Source organism: Pelophylax lessonae (assembly GCF_965119305.1).
Source record: "Pelophylax lessonae genome assembly, chromosome: 7".
Lineage (NCBI taxonomy): Eukaryota > Metazoa > Chordata > Amphibia > Anura > Ranidae > Pelophylax > Pelophylax lessonae.
The window spans coordinates 65,054,468-65,069,407 of record NC_138774.1 but is presented as its reverse complement, the minus strand read 5'-3'; the positions used below and the strand labels follow the sequence as shown (position 1 = coordinate 65,069,407).

The window sequence follows — 14,940 nt, the reverse complement described above, 5'->3', positions numbered from 1 at the left end:
AGGACTGTCTTCTGGGGGTTCCAGCTATTCCTACCCCCTCTTTCCCTTTTGGGGAATTGGGGTTGCAAGCAGTTTTTCAGCCACCTGCGACACACAGAGAAGGTTTCTTTTGGGTCTAACATCGAGCATTTCTACACGGCATCCCAGTTTGGCACCTTGCGGCAGTCTGATCTCTTGGTTTTAGCCTTTACAGGCGGGCAAGTTTTCTTCATTCTTTACAGTGAATATGTAAGTGCTTTGAAAATGTTGTCAAAATACTATATTGTATTTAATTTTGTCTAAGTGACACATGACTTACATACTAATTATTTTTAGACCACTTCCTGCGGGCACCCCTGAAGAAGGAGTTCGGGGTTCCTCTCCGAAACGCGTCGGGTCAATACCCGCGGTTTATTTGTGGTGCATTTCACTGTTGTACGTTATGTCTGTATAACTTGCCAGCATTTTAACATATTTTTCTTGTTTTGTATATACTTTTTTCAATAAAATTTTCAAATAAATTGTGTATCTTGATATTACATAGTGCCTTAAAAGTCCCGCCCCAAGGGGAACTCTATTGTTCCTGCTACTTTAAAAAGGTCATATCTGATTTTATAAAAAGCATTTGATGCACGGAACCTGGATTTACATCCTTTGCCAGAGTTCTGCTTTAAGGTTAAAGGATGTATGTGTTTTTACTAAGTTATTGTCATAATGCCCTCCAGCCCAGTGAATTAAATTGTATTGTAACTGCACTGTCTGGGCCTTATGTTGTAAAGCGTTAAGCAAACTGTTGGGTCTATATAAAACTATAATAAATAGTAACTCCATTTTATTTGTACTGAGGTAGTCAGTAGTAACAATCTATAATAAACAAATATCCTTCTAAAAAGCAACATAGCAAGACCTCTTAGAATAGCCTTTAGTACATCTCTATTACCAAGCTCTTCTATTTCCATCAGCCTACTCCTGCTGACTAAGCTCCACCTAAAATTTATATATAATTTTCCCAGGAAGGATGTGGTTACATCTCACTTCCTGGGACAAAAAAAGTTCTCCCTTAAAGGGTCATTTAATTTACCTTTGTCTACATGCTATCCAGGACTTTGTGAGATAAACCCTCATTTCCTGGGGCCTTCATGGCAGCATACTTATGGTTGTTAGTTCCTCCCACATCCAACCCACAGGATCAAATTAGCAAAAAGGCCCCCCCACTCCATTCTCTTTTCTGTCCTCAAACCCACAGGACCATGCATATATTAGCCTCTAACTCATCTATATGGTGTTGGCCACTGCAGGTTCATTCTTTCCTGTAATGAGGTCCTGCTGCTTGGGCAGCTAAACGCACTGATAAGTAGAGGAGCCCATTTTTCTGTGGATTTTTTTGGGGCTGCATGAGGCATTTACACAGTGGACTTACAGTTGTCGGTCCCCAGCAGTGCAACGGCAGTGTTGGCTCTCCCCATCAGCCTTAAACCATTTCAGCAGCAGAAGTTTTCTGTCTCTCGGGTGTCTTGCAAGCCACCAGTCCTTCTCCTTGCAACATGCACCATGCCTCTGTAGCTGTTGGCGCTTCGTGCAACAAGTTGGTCTTTCTTAACCACATTCATGACCCACTACAGCCTGGATCTTGTCAGTCGTACTTCTTGAGATTTTGGAACGAAAACTTTACAGTTTTCCCTTTTTTAATACCTATTTAATATGTTTTTGGCAGCAAAGATCCTTCCCTGGTATGCTGCCACATATGTATGCTGCCGCAGAGGCACCAGGAAAAAGGAAAATGTAATTCTTACCTTTCCATAATTACAATTTTTGTTTTCGTTTTTAAATACACTTTGAGTTAGGGGCTGGCAAACCAATTTTTACAATTCAATGGAGGGACATATTCCATTACACTACAAAGCATTGCGGTCCCTCCGTTATCTACACCTAAAGGATATCTAAAATTAGGCACAAAAATATATGTAAATATATACAGTATATATTTATACAGTGTACTTACCTATTCTCAGAGTGCTCTGGTCACAAGATCTCTCCAGCGGCCAGCTTCAGGAGAGAGGAGAAAGTGCAAACAATGGATGGAATGCCTGGGCCGTGGCATCACCCATAGGCTTACTATGAGGATACAAAACTTTACTGGGATACATTCCATCTCCTAGAATGAAAATATTTAAGGCTGAGGAGGAACTGTATAAGAGAAGTGGACTTTCACAAACGGCTAGGGTGGTACAAGCGTGTCTCCTCAGACGAGGTTATAGTAGAAGCTGCCTCAAGAAGGCATACAATAGGGCCAAATTTATGGATGGTTTGTGTGAAAGCTTGGGGCTCCAATCCTTGGCGGAACGGGGCTGATATCTTGGTGGCCGCTTCACCCCTATGTGGTGGGGTAGGCACACTTCATGTGCGCCATCTCCAGAGGTAGCCAGTCTTTCCGGATATGCGGCCGCAAGCCACAGTTACCCCACCCCACCATTACCGGACATGCGCAGTGAGGCCGCGCAATCTAGAAACATACCTGCCCACATCCCCCCGGCGCCATTCGCTAGAGTGGTGGGCGTGGGGGAGGAGTCCCCCCTTGGGCAGCTATCTTCCCCGCATATATATAGGCGATTGTTTGGAAGCAGGGCTACAATAGCCCTCTCACGGGGGCCTGCACGGCCACACTGATAAGAGGACCGGCATTTAATATTTATCTCCCTGGATGGTCACTGTGGGTAAGTAGTATTTCTCCTTTTTGGAATGATATGGCATGTTTTGGTCATAGAAATTTGACACAGCTGCATAAATATATATATATAATATATATTTTCCCACAGAGTTTTTCCTATAGAGAGAGTTAGATCTATCACTTTAGACTAATATACCCAATATCATAATTCAATAGGTTATATACTGCCCGTTTTATTGAGGGGTTCTCCCCACAGCTGTGTGTGTGTGGTCCTGGTGTATTGATATCCATTCTTTTGGGGTGACCTGGACCCCCTGATGTGAGATTGAGCATCCTTGAATCTCCTTTCATTTTACCGTAAGTCAGTACTAGTAAATTAGCATTAGTTGTATTACTTTTTAAGATATAAAAAAGAGATTGCTCTCAATGGGGGTTCTGATATAGGTGCCACATCCCTTAGTTTATAGAAAATAAACCTTTTCCCCTGGTAGTGCGACTTTTAAGGCACTCACATAAGTCACACAAGTGAATATAATAAAACAAGCTTTATTGAACAAATATCAACAAGTATTGAAATGTTAAAACATGCAAACAGTACATTCCAAGATACACATTGTGCAAATGGTTGTCAGACTAGACAGCAAGAAATACCCAATACATTTAGAAGTAGCAAGACTTCTTCCTCAGGGGTAGGTCTGACATCTGTAGCCAGGGCTGCTGTTAGAAATCGTGGGGCCCCGTACAGACTACCTGGCAGGGCCCCCCCCCCCCCAAGAAAATATTAAAGACATATTTAGCTAAAATTACAACAAAATCACTATTAGCAGACACAAATATAACATAACTCGCATAATTCCTGCTAAATCAAAAAAAAAAAAAAACGATGTTAAATAAAAAAGATGAGATGAGAAAAATATACAGGCTGGGCAAGTTGGAGCTCAGTGATCAGAGAGACAGAGAGAGAGAAACAAAGTTACAGTTTACAAATAAACTCCTGAGCAGAGATAACATTAGAGCCAGTGCTGGGAGGGGGGGGGCACACAAGGGAGGGGGATTAGTGAGGGACAACTGTCTCTTTCTAAACAGATAAAAGCTGATAGCAGGGAGAGGGACAGATCAGATTCAGGTGCTGGAGGAAGATTTCTGTATTTGTTGTCCATCACTAATCCCCCTCTCTGTGTGGGCCCCCCTGTGTGCTCGGGCCCCCTACAAGAGGGCTGGTGGTCCCCCCCCCCCCCCCTATCAGCGGCCCTGTCTGTAGCTATACTTCTATGGTTAAATCATATGAATTGTAATTAGTACATATGTTCATCCAATATTACACAATACATAAACTTATACATCTAAATAAAGCATATCATCAGAAGAATTGCTAAACACTTACATCCGATGTGTACTGTGTGGTTTACACTGTTTTCCGATTAAAAACAAATGGTTTGAGAGAAGCACCTGCCTGGTGGGTCACAGTTGTCAGATACCGTGACAGGATGGTAATCCAGCGAAAGTCTGTCAAAGGGAAGCACTCCCCAACAGGGACCTCGTGGACAACTGAAGTCCAAGGGAAAAGGATGTGATTAAAATGGGGATAATGATTATAGGGAATATATTGTCATTGCCTGTTAAACCTGCACATTTAAGATATATATGTTTTATAAAATTCTCTAACAGAAGATATGTTTAAGATTACAAATGTGCAAACTTTTCTCATTGGGATTCTTGTATGTTAGTTCTTGTTTATTACATATGTTTACAATTGGTTTGGGATCTCTGCCTTGATGGGCCACAAAAAGTATATATAAATGGTTCAGTATAGATTGGATTGAAAAATATATGCACATATACCAACTATTAACTTACACTGGTTGAATCAAATTATACCACTTTGTCTATTTATTTATAAAGCTCTCTGATAAACTGTATTATTTAAGGCTACGTTCACATCTTGGCGTTGCTATTTACAGGCGTTTTTAGGCGTTTTTTCAGGCGTTTACACGCGTTTTACGCACGTTTTTGTGCAGGCATTTTTAGGTTGACTAGCAACCAATGGGAAAAAAATAAAAACGCCTGTAATCTGCCCAAAAAGAAGCTCATGTACTTTTTTGGGCGTTTTGCTTAAAATGTCAAAACGCTCAGATGTGAACAGGGGCCATTGAAATGAATAGGATTTGTCTTGTTGGGCATTTTTTGAGCTGATCCTAGAGCAGAAAAACTCCCCCAAAACGCCCCAAAATGCCTACATGTGAACTTAGCCTTAGAGACATTTCTATCTATTTCTCTTCCTTCCAGCGATGCATGTTTTAACATTTCAATACTTGTTGATATTTGATCAATAAAGCTTGTTTTATTATATTATATTATATTATATTATATTATATTATATTATATTATATTATATTATATTATATTATATTCACTTGTGTGACTTATGTGAGTGCCTTTAAAGTCCCACTACCAGGGGAAAAGCTTTCTTTTCTACTTTTTAAGATATAAGTTTCATAGAGTCTTGTAAATAATTGTGGTTCACGTCTGACAAAATACAGGATTTCCTGAAGAAGCCAAGTTTGGGGAAGTGCGTAGAGATCAAGATTCATATTTGGATCTTCTATCATCCAGTCCATTAGTATCTGTTTGTTACATGGAATTCTGTTATATTGTATGGAGTGTACAGGGGCCATTGCTACCCCATTTGGGGTGAATATTTACTTTCTATATGAATGTTATTGGGTTTTACATTGTTTTAATGACTTATGAATAAAATTTGTATATTTTTATACGTCAAACGTCAATGCTTTTTTCCTTTACTTTAGGGTCATCATGAGTGGCAGCCAATAAAGTCCTCCTTTTCTGTATCCCAGTTGAGTTTTGTATCCTCTTATTTTTGGATGTGGTGCCACGTCAATAGATTGTGCTTCACATGGTATCTTTTACCATAGACTTACTATGGGACATACGTTGTTGGCGCTCTCTCTTCTACCCTGAAGCTGCCACTGGGAGCCCAATATCCCAGTATTGGACCAGTGTCTATCATGGGAGTCGATCCAGGAGGCAGGACTTTTATACAGTGTTCTGTTGGTCTCTGGGAGGTCTAGCATGTCAAGTAAATCCTGGCCCGTGGTTGGTGGTATAGAAATGGGCTATCATTCACAAGCCAATTTCTTGTATGGGATCTTCTAAATTTATCCTGTGCCCAAAGAGTCCTGTTTATTCTGTATGATGGTTGATTGTTATGTTTGAAAATGGGGTTTGGTGCCTCAGGTAAAAAATGGGACTTTATGGGCTGATATATTCATTCATAGGTAATTGTGGTTTTTAGAAAACAGGTTTATTAAGTGTTTTAGAACATGTAATATAAATATAGTAATTCCAAAGAAAAAAGAATATAATATAATACATCAAGTGTATGGGTTATAGACCCATTGGTGGCAGGGGAAGGAGAAAAAGTAAGGAAGAGGTGACACAGTGGTATGGTGACAATAAATATCTCTCTATTTTTCCACGCTTCTTAGTATGGCGTCGGATCTATAGGGAGGGTATTCAGGTTTCCTACGCGTTTCGGCAAAAAAGCCTTTATCAAGGAGAGTATGTCAACCACGTCTGTAAATATAGTAAATAATAGGGTGAGTATGTATTATGTTGAGCCTACTGGAACGTTATTTTCCTTTGGTCACATAATAGAGTACATACTTGTTAGGTAGAAATATTTCGCTTCTGGGCCTTGCTTCTGGTCCTTATAAGCCACATTGTTGATTGTTATGTTATCCTTTATGAGAAAGTACCTTTCCTACATGTTGTGTATTTACGTTTAATAAAACTATTAGGCTCCATTCACACCTGGGCGTTTTCAGCTCCAAAAACGCTCAAAAAAAACGTTTCCAAAACGCCCAACAAGTAAAATCCCATTCATTTAAATGGCCCCTGTTCACATCTGAGCGTTTTAACGCCTGAAGCAAAACGCCCAACGCTCAAAAAAGTACACAAGCTTCTTTTTGGGCAGATTACAGGCATTTTCCATTGTTCTCTATTCAATCTAAAAACGCCTGCACAAAAAACGCCTGGAAAAAACGCCTGAAAAAACGCCTGAAAAAACGCATGAAACAAAAACACCCAGGTGTGAATGGAGCCTTATGCAAAAAAATGACTCCACGCGCATCATGACATTATTCTGAAGATCATGATATGGCCAGAATGATAATTTTGTTTATAGTAGATTGTGACATGTCAGGAATGTATTCATACAGTTTGTAAAGTTACTGAAAAGTCTACTTTAATTAAGCTTTATAGTATTTTAAATGATTCTTTGAACTGGCTGGAAGGTCAATGATATTGGATTGAACCCTATGATAGATTTCCTAGGGGCCCCTTCTATGAGCACTACCACCTACACAGCGACTTTTCTACTTTTTACTGTGTTACTCCTCTGCCACCTGTTTTTCTTTTCTTCATCTAATCCTAAAACAGATATACTTATCAGGTCTGGCAAGGGTTAATGAAAATTCCCTACAAAATAAAGTAGGAGGAGAAATGCTAATTATAATCTTTATATACTCTGAAGCACTGAGGTGTCTGGTTCCCTCTTCAACTAGAGGATCATAATCAAAAAACCATCACAACTACACCAATTCACCTTACTACAGGTAAGATCTCCTCTTATATATATCATTTGTTGGGCTGGTCTTGGAACCAAAAGCAAGCCAAGTAGTGATTAAGACTGCTGCTTGATGCAAATGATTTTGACACAGTTGGGTGGTGTCTTATTGTATGATGCGTTAATGATTGTATAGGTGAACCACAGGCAAATCAGCATTGTAAGGGATCTGTTAGCTTGGAATTCCTGGTATCCCTTTAAAGACAGTTATAAAAAAAAAGCACAGTACATAAACATATTTATTTCCATACGTTGGGTCTACAGAAAAAAAATAGCTGATTGTCTGACTGCTTATTTCTAAATAATTAGATCCATCCGTGGAGTGGAGAAATACAGTGCCTTGCGAAAGTATTCGGCCCCCTTGAGCTTTGCGACCTTTTGCCACATTTCAGGCTTCAAACATAAAGATATAAAACTGTAATTTTTTGTGAAGAATCAACAACAAGTGGGACACAATCATGGAGTGTAACTAAATTTATCGGATTTTTCAAACTTTGTTAACAAATAAAAAACTGAAAAATTGGGCGTGCAAAATTATTCAGCCCCTTTACTTTCAGTGCAGCAAACTCTCTCCAGAAGTTCAGTGAGGATCTCTGAATGATCTAATGTTGACCTAAATGACTAATGATGATAAATAGAATCCACCTGTGTGTAATCAAGTCTCCGTATAAATGCACCTGCACTGTGATAGTCTCAGAGGTCCGTTTAAAGCGCAGAGGGCATCATGAAGAACAAGGAACACACCAGGCAGGTCCGAGATACTGTTGTGGAGAAGTTTAAAGCCGGATTTGGATACAAAAAGATTTCCCAAGCTTTAAACATCCCAAGGAGCACTGTGCAAGCGATAATATTGAAATGGAAGGAGTATCAGACCACTGCAAATCTACGAAGACCTGGCCGTCCCTCTAAACTTTCAGCTCATACAAGGAGAAGACTGATCAGGGATGCAGCCAAGAGGCCCATGATCACTCTGGATGAACTGCAGAGATCTACAGCTGAGGTGGGAGACTCTGTCCATAGGACAACAATCAGTCGTATACTGCACAAATCTGGCCTTTATGGAAGAGTGGCAAGAAGAAAGCCATTTCTTAAAGATATCCATAAAAAGTGTAATTTAAAGTTTGCCACAAGCCACCTGGGAGACACACCAAACATGTGGAAGAAGGTGCTCTGGTCAGATGAAACCAAAATCGAACTTTTTGGCAACAATGTAAAACGTTATGTTTGGCGTAAAAGCAACACAGCTCATCACCCTGAACACACCATCCCCACAATCAAACATGGTGGTGGCAGCATCATGGTTTGGGCCTGCTTTTCTTCAGCAGAGACAGGGAAGATGGTTAAAATTGATGGGAAGATGGATGGAGCCAAATACAGGACCATTCTGGAAGAAAACCTGATGAAGTCTGCAAAAGACCTGAGACTGGGACGGAGATTTGTCTTCCAACAAGACAATGATCCAAAACATAAAGCAAAATCTACAATGGAATGGTTCACAAATAAACATATCCAGGTGTTAGAATGGCCAAGTCTAAGTCCAGACCTGAATCCAATCGAGAATCTGTGGAAAGAACTGAAAACTGCTGTTCACAAACGCTCTCCATCCAACTGAGCTCGAGCTGTTTTGCAAGGAGGAATGGGCAAAAATTTCAGTCTCTCCATGTGCAAAACTGATAGAGACATACCCCAAGCGACTTACAGCTGTAATCGCAGTAAAAGGTGGCGCTACAAAGTATTAACTTAAGGGGGCTGAATAATTTTGCACGCCCAAGTTTTCAGTTTTTTATTTGTTAAAAAAGTTTGAAATATCCAATAAATATTGTTCCACTTCATGATTGTGTCCCACTTGTTGTTGATTATTCACAAAAAATTACAGTTTTATATCTTTATGTTTGAAGCCTGAAATGTGGCAAAAGGTCGCAAAGTTCAAGGCGGCCGAATACTTTCGCAAGGCACTGTATACCTTCTCAGTTTGCTGACTTGTTTTTAAAGGTGCATCTTCATCCCTACTCCGCTATTTCATAGGTCACCAAACTGAAATAAACATACAAGATACACTATATTATCAAAAGTATTGGGATGCCTGCCTTTACATGCACATGAACTTTAATGACATCCCAGTTTTAGTCCATAGGGTTCAATATTGAGTTGGCCCACCCTTTACAGCTATAACAGCTTCAACTCTTCTGGGAAGGCTGTCCACATGGTTTAGGAGTGTGTCTATGGCAATGTATGACTATTCTTCCAGAATGTTGGACGAGAAGGCCTGGCTCGCAGTCTCTGCTTGAATCATCCCAAAGGTGTTCTATCGGGTTGAGGTCAGGATTCTGTGCAGGCCAGTCAAGTTCCTAGCCTCTACAGCAGCCATTCTCAACTAGGGTTCCTCCAAAGGTTGCTAGGAGTTCCTTGAGCTGGGGTTGATTGTCCTTCCATTTGATGATGCCTGCAAAGTTCCAAGGTCAACACCACTTGGCAAAATCAGCGTCATAACACCACTGCTATTTTTAGCTGTCTGTAAGGGTGGCATTCAGACCACCAATGTAAGGGGACATTCTTCCTCCTGCCCACCAATGTAAAGGACATTTTTCTCATTGACTTCCAATGAACTGGTTTTACGAACGGTTCCTTGGGACATGAAAATTATTTTAGGGGTTTCTCTGAGGTAAAATAGTTGAGAAAGGCTGCTCTGTAGATTGCAACATCTGGTACATAATAGGAAGAAACATTTTAGATGTTTCTGAGATCTATCAGAGATATAACACCTGCAATCATTTTTGCTAATAATTCTTCTATATCATTGATCTTTTTCTATTGTGTCTATCTGGCAGGTAGCAGTATGGATTGGTATGCTACATATATCCTAATTATCATCTTCTTTGTGTCCTGTATAATTCTGAGCTTCATGAGGATTTTAAAGGAGAAAGCAACACTTCCTCCAGGACCCATGCCCTTACCATTTATTGGGAACCTCCTACAGGTCAACACAAAAGACATTGGCAGGTCACTCATGAAGGTAAGCAAGTCTGAATCAATCAGCCCTTGGTCAAAAGATCTTTTTTTTTTTCTTTAAGGGGTGGGGGGGTTGGATAAAGAAAGCCTTCCCTAACACAGTCATAGAGGCTTTCACTGTTACTTCTCATTCTGCACATGCTAGTTTCTTGGCTGTCATGTTTATCCTCTTGTTTCAATACTTAACTTAATACTTAACTCAGATAATAATGAATGCAGTTGATCAATGTACTAGCAAGTAGTGATGGGCTGAACAACCCCCTGTTCGGTTCGCACCAGAACATCTTGAACAGGGAAAAAGTTCTAGCGAACATGCAAACTCTGTTAAAGTCTATGGGACACGAACATGAAAAATCAGTCCTCATTTAAAAGGCTTATAATCAAAGTTATTGCCATAAAAAATGTATGGGGACCCGGGTACTGCCCTGGGGGAACATGTGTCAATGCAAAAAAATGTTTTTTAAACAATCGTTTTTACAGGAGCAGTGATTTTAATGATGCTTAAAGTGAAACAATAAAACTGAAAAATTCCTTTAAATATTGTGCCTGGGGGGTTCCCTTAATGCTCCTGTAAAGTGGCGCATCTGTATGATGTATGGAGCCAGCTGCAGCAATACTAAAATTTTCAGGAAAAAATGTCATTTAAACTTGCTCTCGACTGTAATGTATTGTCGGCTCCCAGCAATACAGATAAAAAAACATGAAAAAACATCATGTGATGTCAGAAGGGGCGGTGCAACCGGGTGACGTAACCGAGTGGCCCAGCCCCTTGCCTATAAAAGCGCGGTCAAAGCTGAAGAGCGGCATACGGCGGGACGCCTCTAAAGAGGCAAAGCATTTTTTAAATGTTTTTATTTTTCGGGTGTATTTTAACCAAAAACTGTGTTCTGTGTTTTTTCTTTTTTTTACACTTTTTTGGTGAATGGGAAGGGGTACGATGTACCCAATACACATTCACATAGGGGGGGCCAGGATCTGGGGCTTCCAAATTCAGATAAGCCCCCCACCCGCAGACCCATACAACCACAGTCCAGGGTTGTCAGGAAGAGGGCCTTGTCCTCATCAACACGGGGACAAGTTGTTTTGGGGGGCACCCCAAAGCACCCTCCCCATGTTGAGGGCAAGCAGCCTGGTATGGTTATGGAGGGGGGCACTCGCTCGCCCCCCCCCCTTTCTTGGCCTGCCAGGCTGCATGCTCGGATAGGGTCTGGTATGGATTTTGAGGGGAACCCCACACCGTTTTTTTTTTTAGATTTTGGTGTGGAGTTCCCCTTAAAATCTGTACCAGAACCAAAGGGCTGGTATGGATTTGGGGGGGGACCCCATGCCATTTTTTTTTTAATTCTGTCATAGGGTTCGACTTAACCATTTAAATACAGGGCATTTTCACCCTCTTCCTGCCTAGAGCAATTTTCAGCATTTAGTGCTCATTGGCATCTATGGGAAATATTGGTTTGCTTGGCATGGCACTGCTCCCTGTCTTTAACATTGGCATCTATGAGAAATAATAGACAGCTTGACATGGCACTGCTCCCTGTCCATACTTTAACATTGGCCTCTATGGGAAAATCTTGGTTAGCTTGGCATGGCATTGCTCACAAACTATAAGTGACAGGGACACAAAACTTGGGGAGCATCGGGAGGAGACCCAGGACTACAACATATCCATACATTTTAAAAGTGGAGTATGCCTGTACGCTACACTGACTGCACTAAACTGACTCAACCCACTATCCACTAACTACCTGCCTAATCTCAATTGTCACACACTATATACGACTGCCGTGTAAGCAGCGGCCTTATGAAGTGTGGGGCCCAGCCTTTGGCCAATCATGGCTCTGACAGGATATTGTGCTGTGATTGGCCAAAGCATACAGGTCAGGTGCATGCTTTGGCCAAACATCAGCAATCAATGCACTGCAGCAGCGCAGTGCATTATGGGGCGCTCATCGGCGGACAAACTTTCCGCTGAGCGCCCCATTTGTTTGTGTGTTCAGCGAACACACGAACAGCTGATGTTCATGTGTTTCTTTAAAGCTATGCTTAACAACAGCCAATTAGCCAATATTTTTTTAAGAGTTATAACTTTTATCCAATTTATAAACTGTTTGTGTAACTTTTCCAGCTTCTCGCATCCTGACACACAGGGTATTACTAGGAAGGGAAGACATGAGAGACACTAACTCACTGTGATAAGACAGACAGAAATTAAAAGCTGATCCAAATTTCTACTAAAGGTTGATAACATGCAACTAACTATATAGTAGTAGTTGAGTCTCATTCAACTGGACATGTTCTGTAATGTTGAAGATATTTCAAAGCTTATCCAAGCCATTTTTTTAGTGCTCATGAGTGTCAGGAAAATTCCAACATTTATATCCGCACAGGCAGCACCAACACCTTGATCAAATCACCACGTTAATGTCTACGGTTAGGATAGGAGGTGTGCAAATTGTGGAACCACCTTGTTCTTAGATTTACATTGCTGAAGGTGTGCATTGTTGACGAAACAGTGTGAAGAGATGTAAAATGGCTGTATACAAGGTACATCTAAAAAGTTTGGTGAATGGTATCAGAAAACAAACAAAACAGAAGATACAATCAAATTACTTTTATTGGCCGTCAAAATATTCACCATCCTTCACAACACACTTTTGGCAACATTCATAAAGCTTCTAGAAACTGTCAGAAAAGGCCTCGTTAGGAATCGATCGCAGAACCGCCGTCTCACATTCTTGGATTGCTGCCATGTCCACAAAACGTGTGCCTTTCATGACGCTCCTCAGGCTGGGAAACAGGAAGAAGACTCTTTTTGGGTCGAGGGGAAGACGGTGAACGCCATTCCATGAATCGCCGTTTGGATTCCGGATCGAATTGGTAGCAACAGGTCTCATCCCCTGTGACGATTGTTCGCAGAAAGGATGGATCCTGGTCTTACATAGTAATGAAGTCTCCAGAGGTTTCCATCTGTTTTGCTTTTTGTTCGTCTGTCAGCTTGTACGGCACAAACCGGGAACAGATCTTCCGCTTACCAAAATCTTTGCAGACAATAATGCGCACCCTGTCCTTCCTAATGCCCAATTCCTTCCCCATCAATTGATTAGTCAGTCAACGATCTCTTACCAGCATTTGTCACGCTCACTCATTTATGTCTGGGGTTCTGACCTGAACGTGGTTCATCCTCAGTCGCTTCCTTACCGTCAGGAAAGCGTTTGTCATAAACACATTTTCTATTCACAGCTTCCGTCCCGTACACTTGCACCAACATTTCATGCGTTTCCCCAATTTGTAGCAGAACTTGGTGTTCGCACCACACAAGTGAGGTATCACCATGAACAATAGAGCGAGAGCAATAATTATAGCGCTAGACCTCCTCTGTAATTCTAAACAGGTAACCTGTAGTTTGTTGCCATTCCACAAGCATGCTTTAAAGCATGACAGGTTGGGTATCTATTTCGGCATAACATCATCTTTTATATTTTAACAAAAATTGGGTTATATATTGTTTTTTTGCATTAAAACTCATTAAAGTGTATTTTTTCCAAAAAAAATTGCAACGAAAATACCATGTGACATAAAATATTGATACGATCGCCATTTTATTGTATTTTTTAGGGTCTCTGCTAAAAAAAAAATATTATAATGTTTGGGGGTTGTTTGTGTTTGTACATGTATGATATGTGTGGACAATTCTATAATCTAAGAGCAGTGTGGCAGGTAGTACAACATAACAGCCAGTCAGAACGAATATTTTATTAACCTTCCTCCAGTAAGATGTAAACCAAATGGTTCCTATGGGTAACAAGGGACCCATAGTTTATCCTGTAGTTTATCTTCTACATAAAGTATTAATTCAGGGAAGAAAAGCTTTGGTATTAACAAATATAATTCACAATGGTGTGTGAAGTGAAACATTAGACTCACAACAAAAATGCCTTTTTCCTTCATTTAAAAAGAACTTTCTATAGAAATAATTGGTTTATATACGGGATTATTATAATGTATAGTATTATGCGAAAAAAGTGTTTTTCTGAGATAATTGGTTTTTCTACGATATAATTACACTGTATTGTGTTATGCCAGGTGCACAGAAATGTAATGGATTGAATTATCTCTATATAATACCACCTACATATATGCCTTTTCTAAGGCTTGCCATATTTATATCACCCGATAAGCCTACGCTTCAGCCAGAACTGAAATTGAAGTTCTAAAAGTAAAGAGAAGAACTCACCCTACCTTTCCAGGGTTCTTTTTTCACCCAGACATATAGGCTCAACTCAAAAAGCTTATGTAATGTAGAGGTATTGACAAAACGATCAGACAAACAGCATAACTTGAGGTTTACAGAATGACTGTGGGTTAAATTGGCAATGCAAAAAAAGATGGTAACAGGTGTATTCAATAAGCAAAGAACAAATAATAACTTGCAATGCAACTATTACGCTAACAGGAGCTGCCTAGGAGCAATTTTTCCAGTAAGGATACTATTTGGAAGCACAGTACAGTCTATAAGACACTCAGAGAAACTCTATAGGAACAGAAAAGTGCAACACCTCTCTCACAAGGAGATCCCTGATAATCCAGAAGGTCAGCTGGAGAGTTTCCCAAACCTGTTCCATACGCTAGCGGCATAGAG

At 40.4% G+C, this 14,940-nt stretch overlaps 1 protein-coding gene across 1 annotated transcript in view; it reads left to right on the top strand.

Moving 5' to 3' along the window:
* Nucleotides 1-10,128: 10,128 nt before the first annotated feature.
* The window catches only part of LOC309559487 (cytochrome P450 2F3-like), a gene marked incomplete at its 5' end in the record, with an annotated part of 54,620 nt that continues 49,808 nt past the window's right edge, over nt 10,129-14,940 (top strand). The window contains one exon of the mRNA XM_082262761.1: nt 10,129-10,305. Coding sequence (XP_082118887.1) covers nt 10,129-10,305 — 177 coding nt within the window. The remainder of the gene's footprint in view (nt 10,306-14,940) is intronic.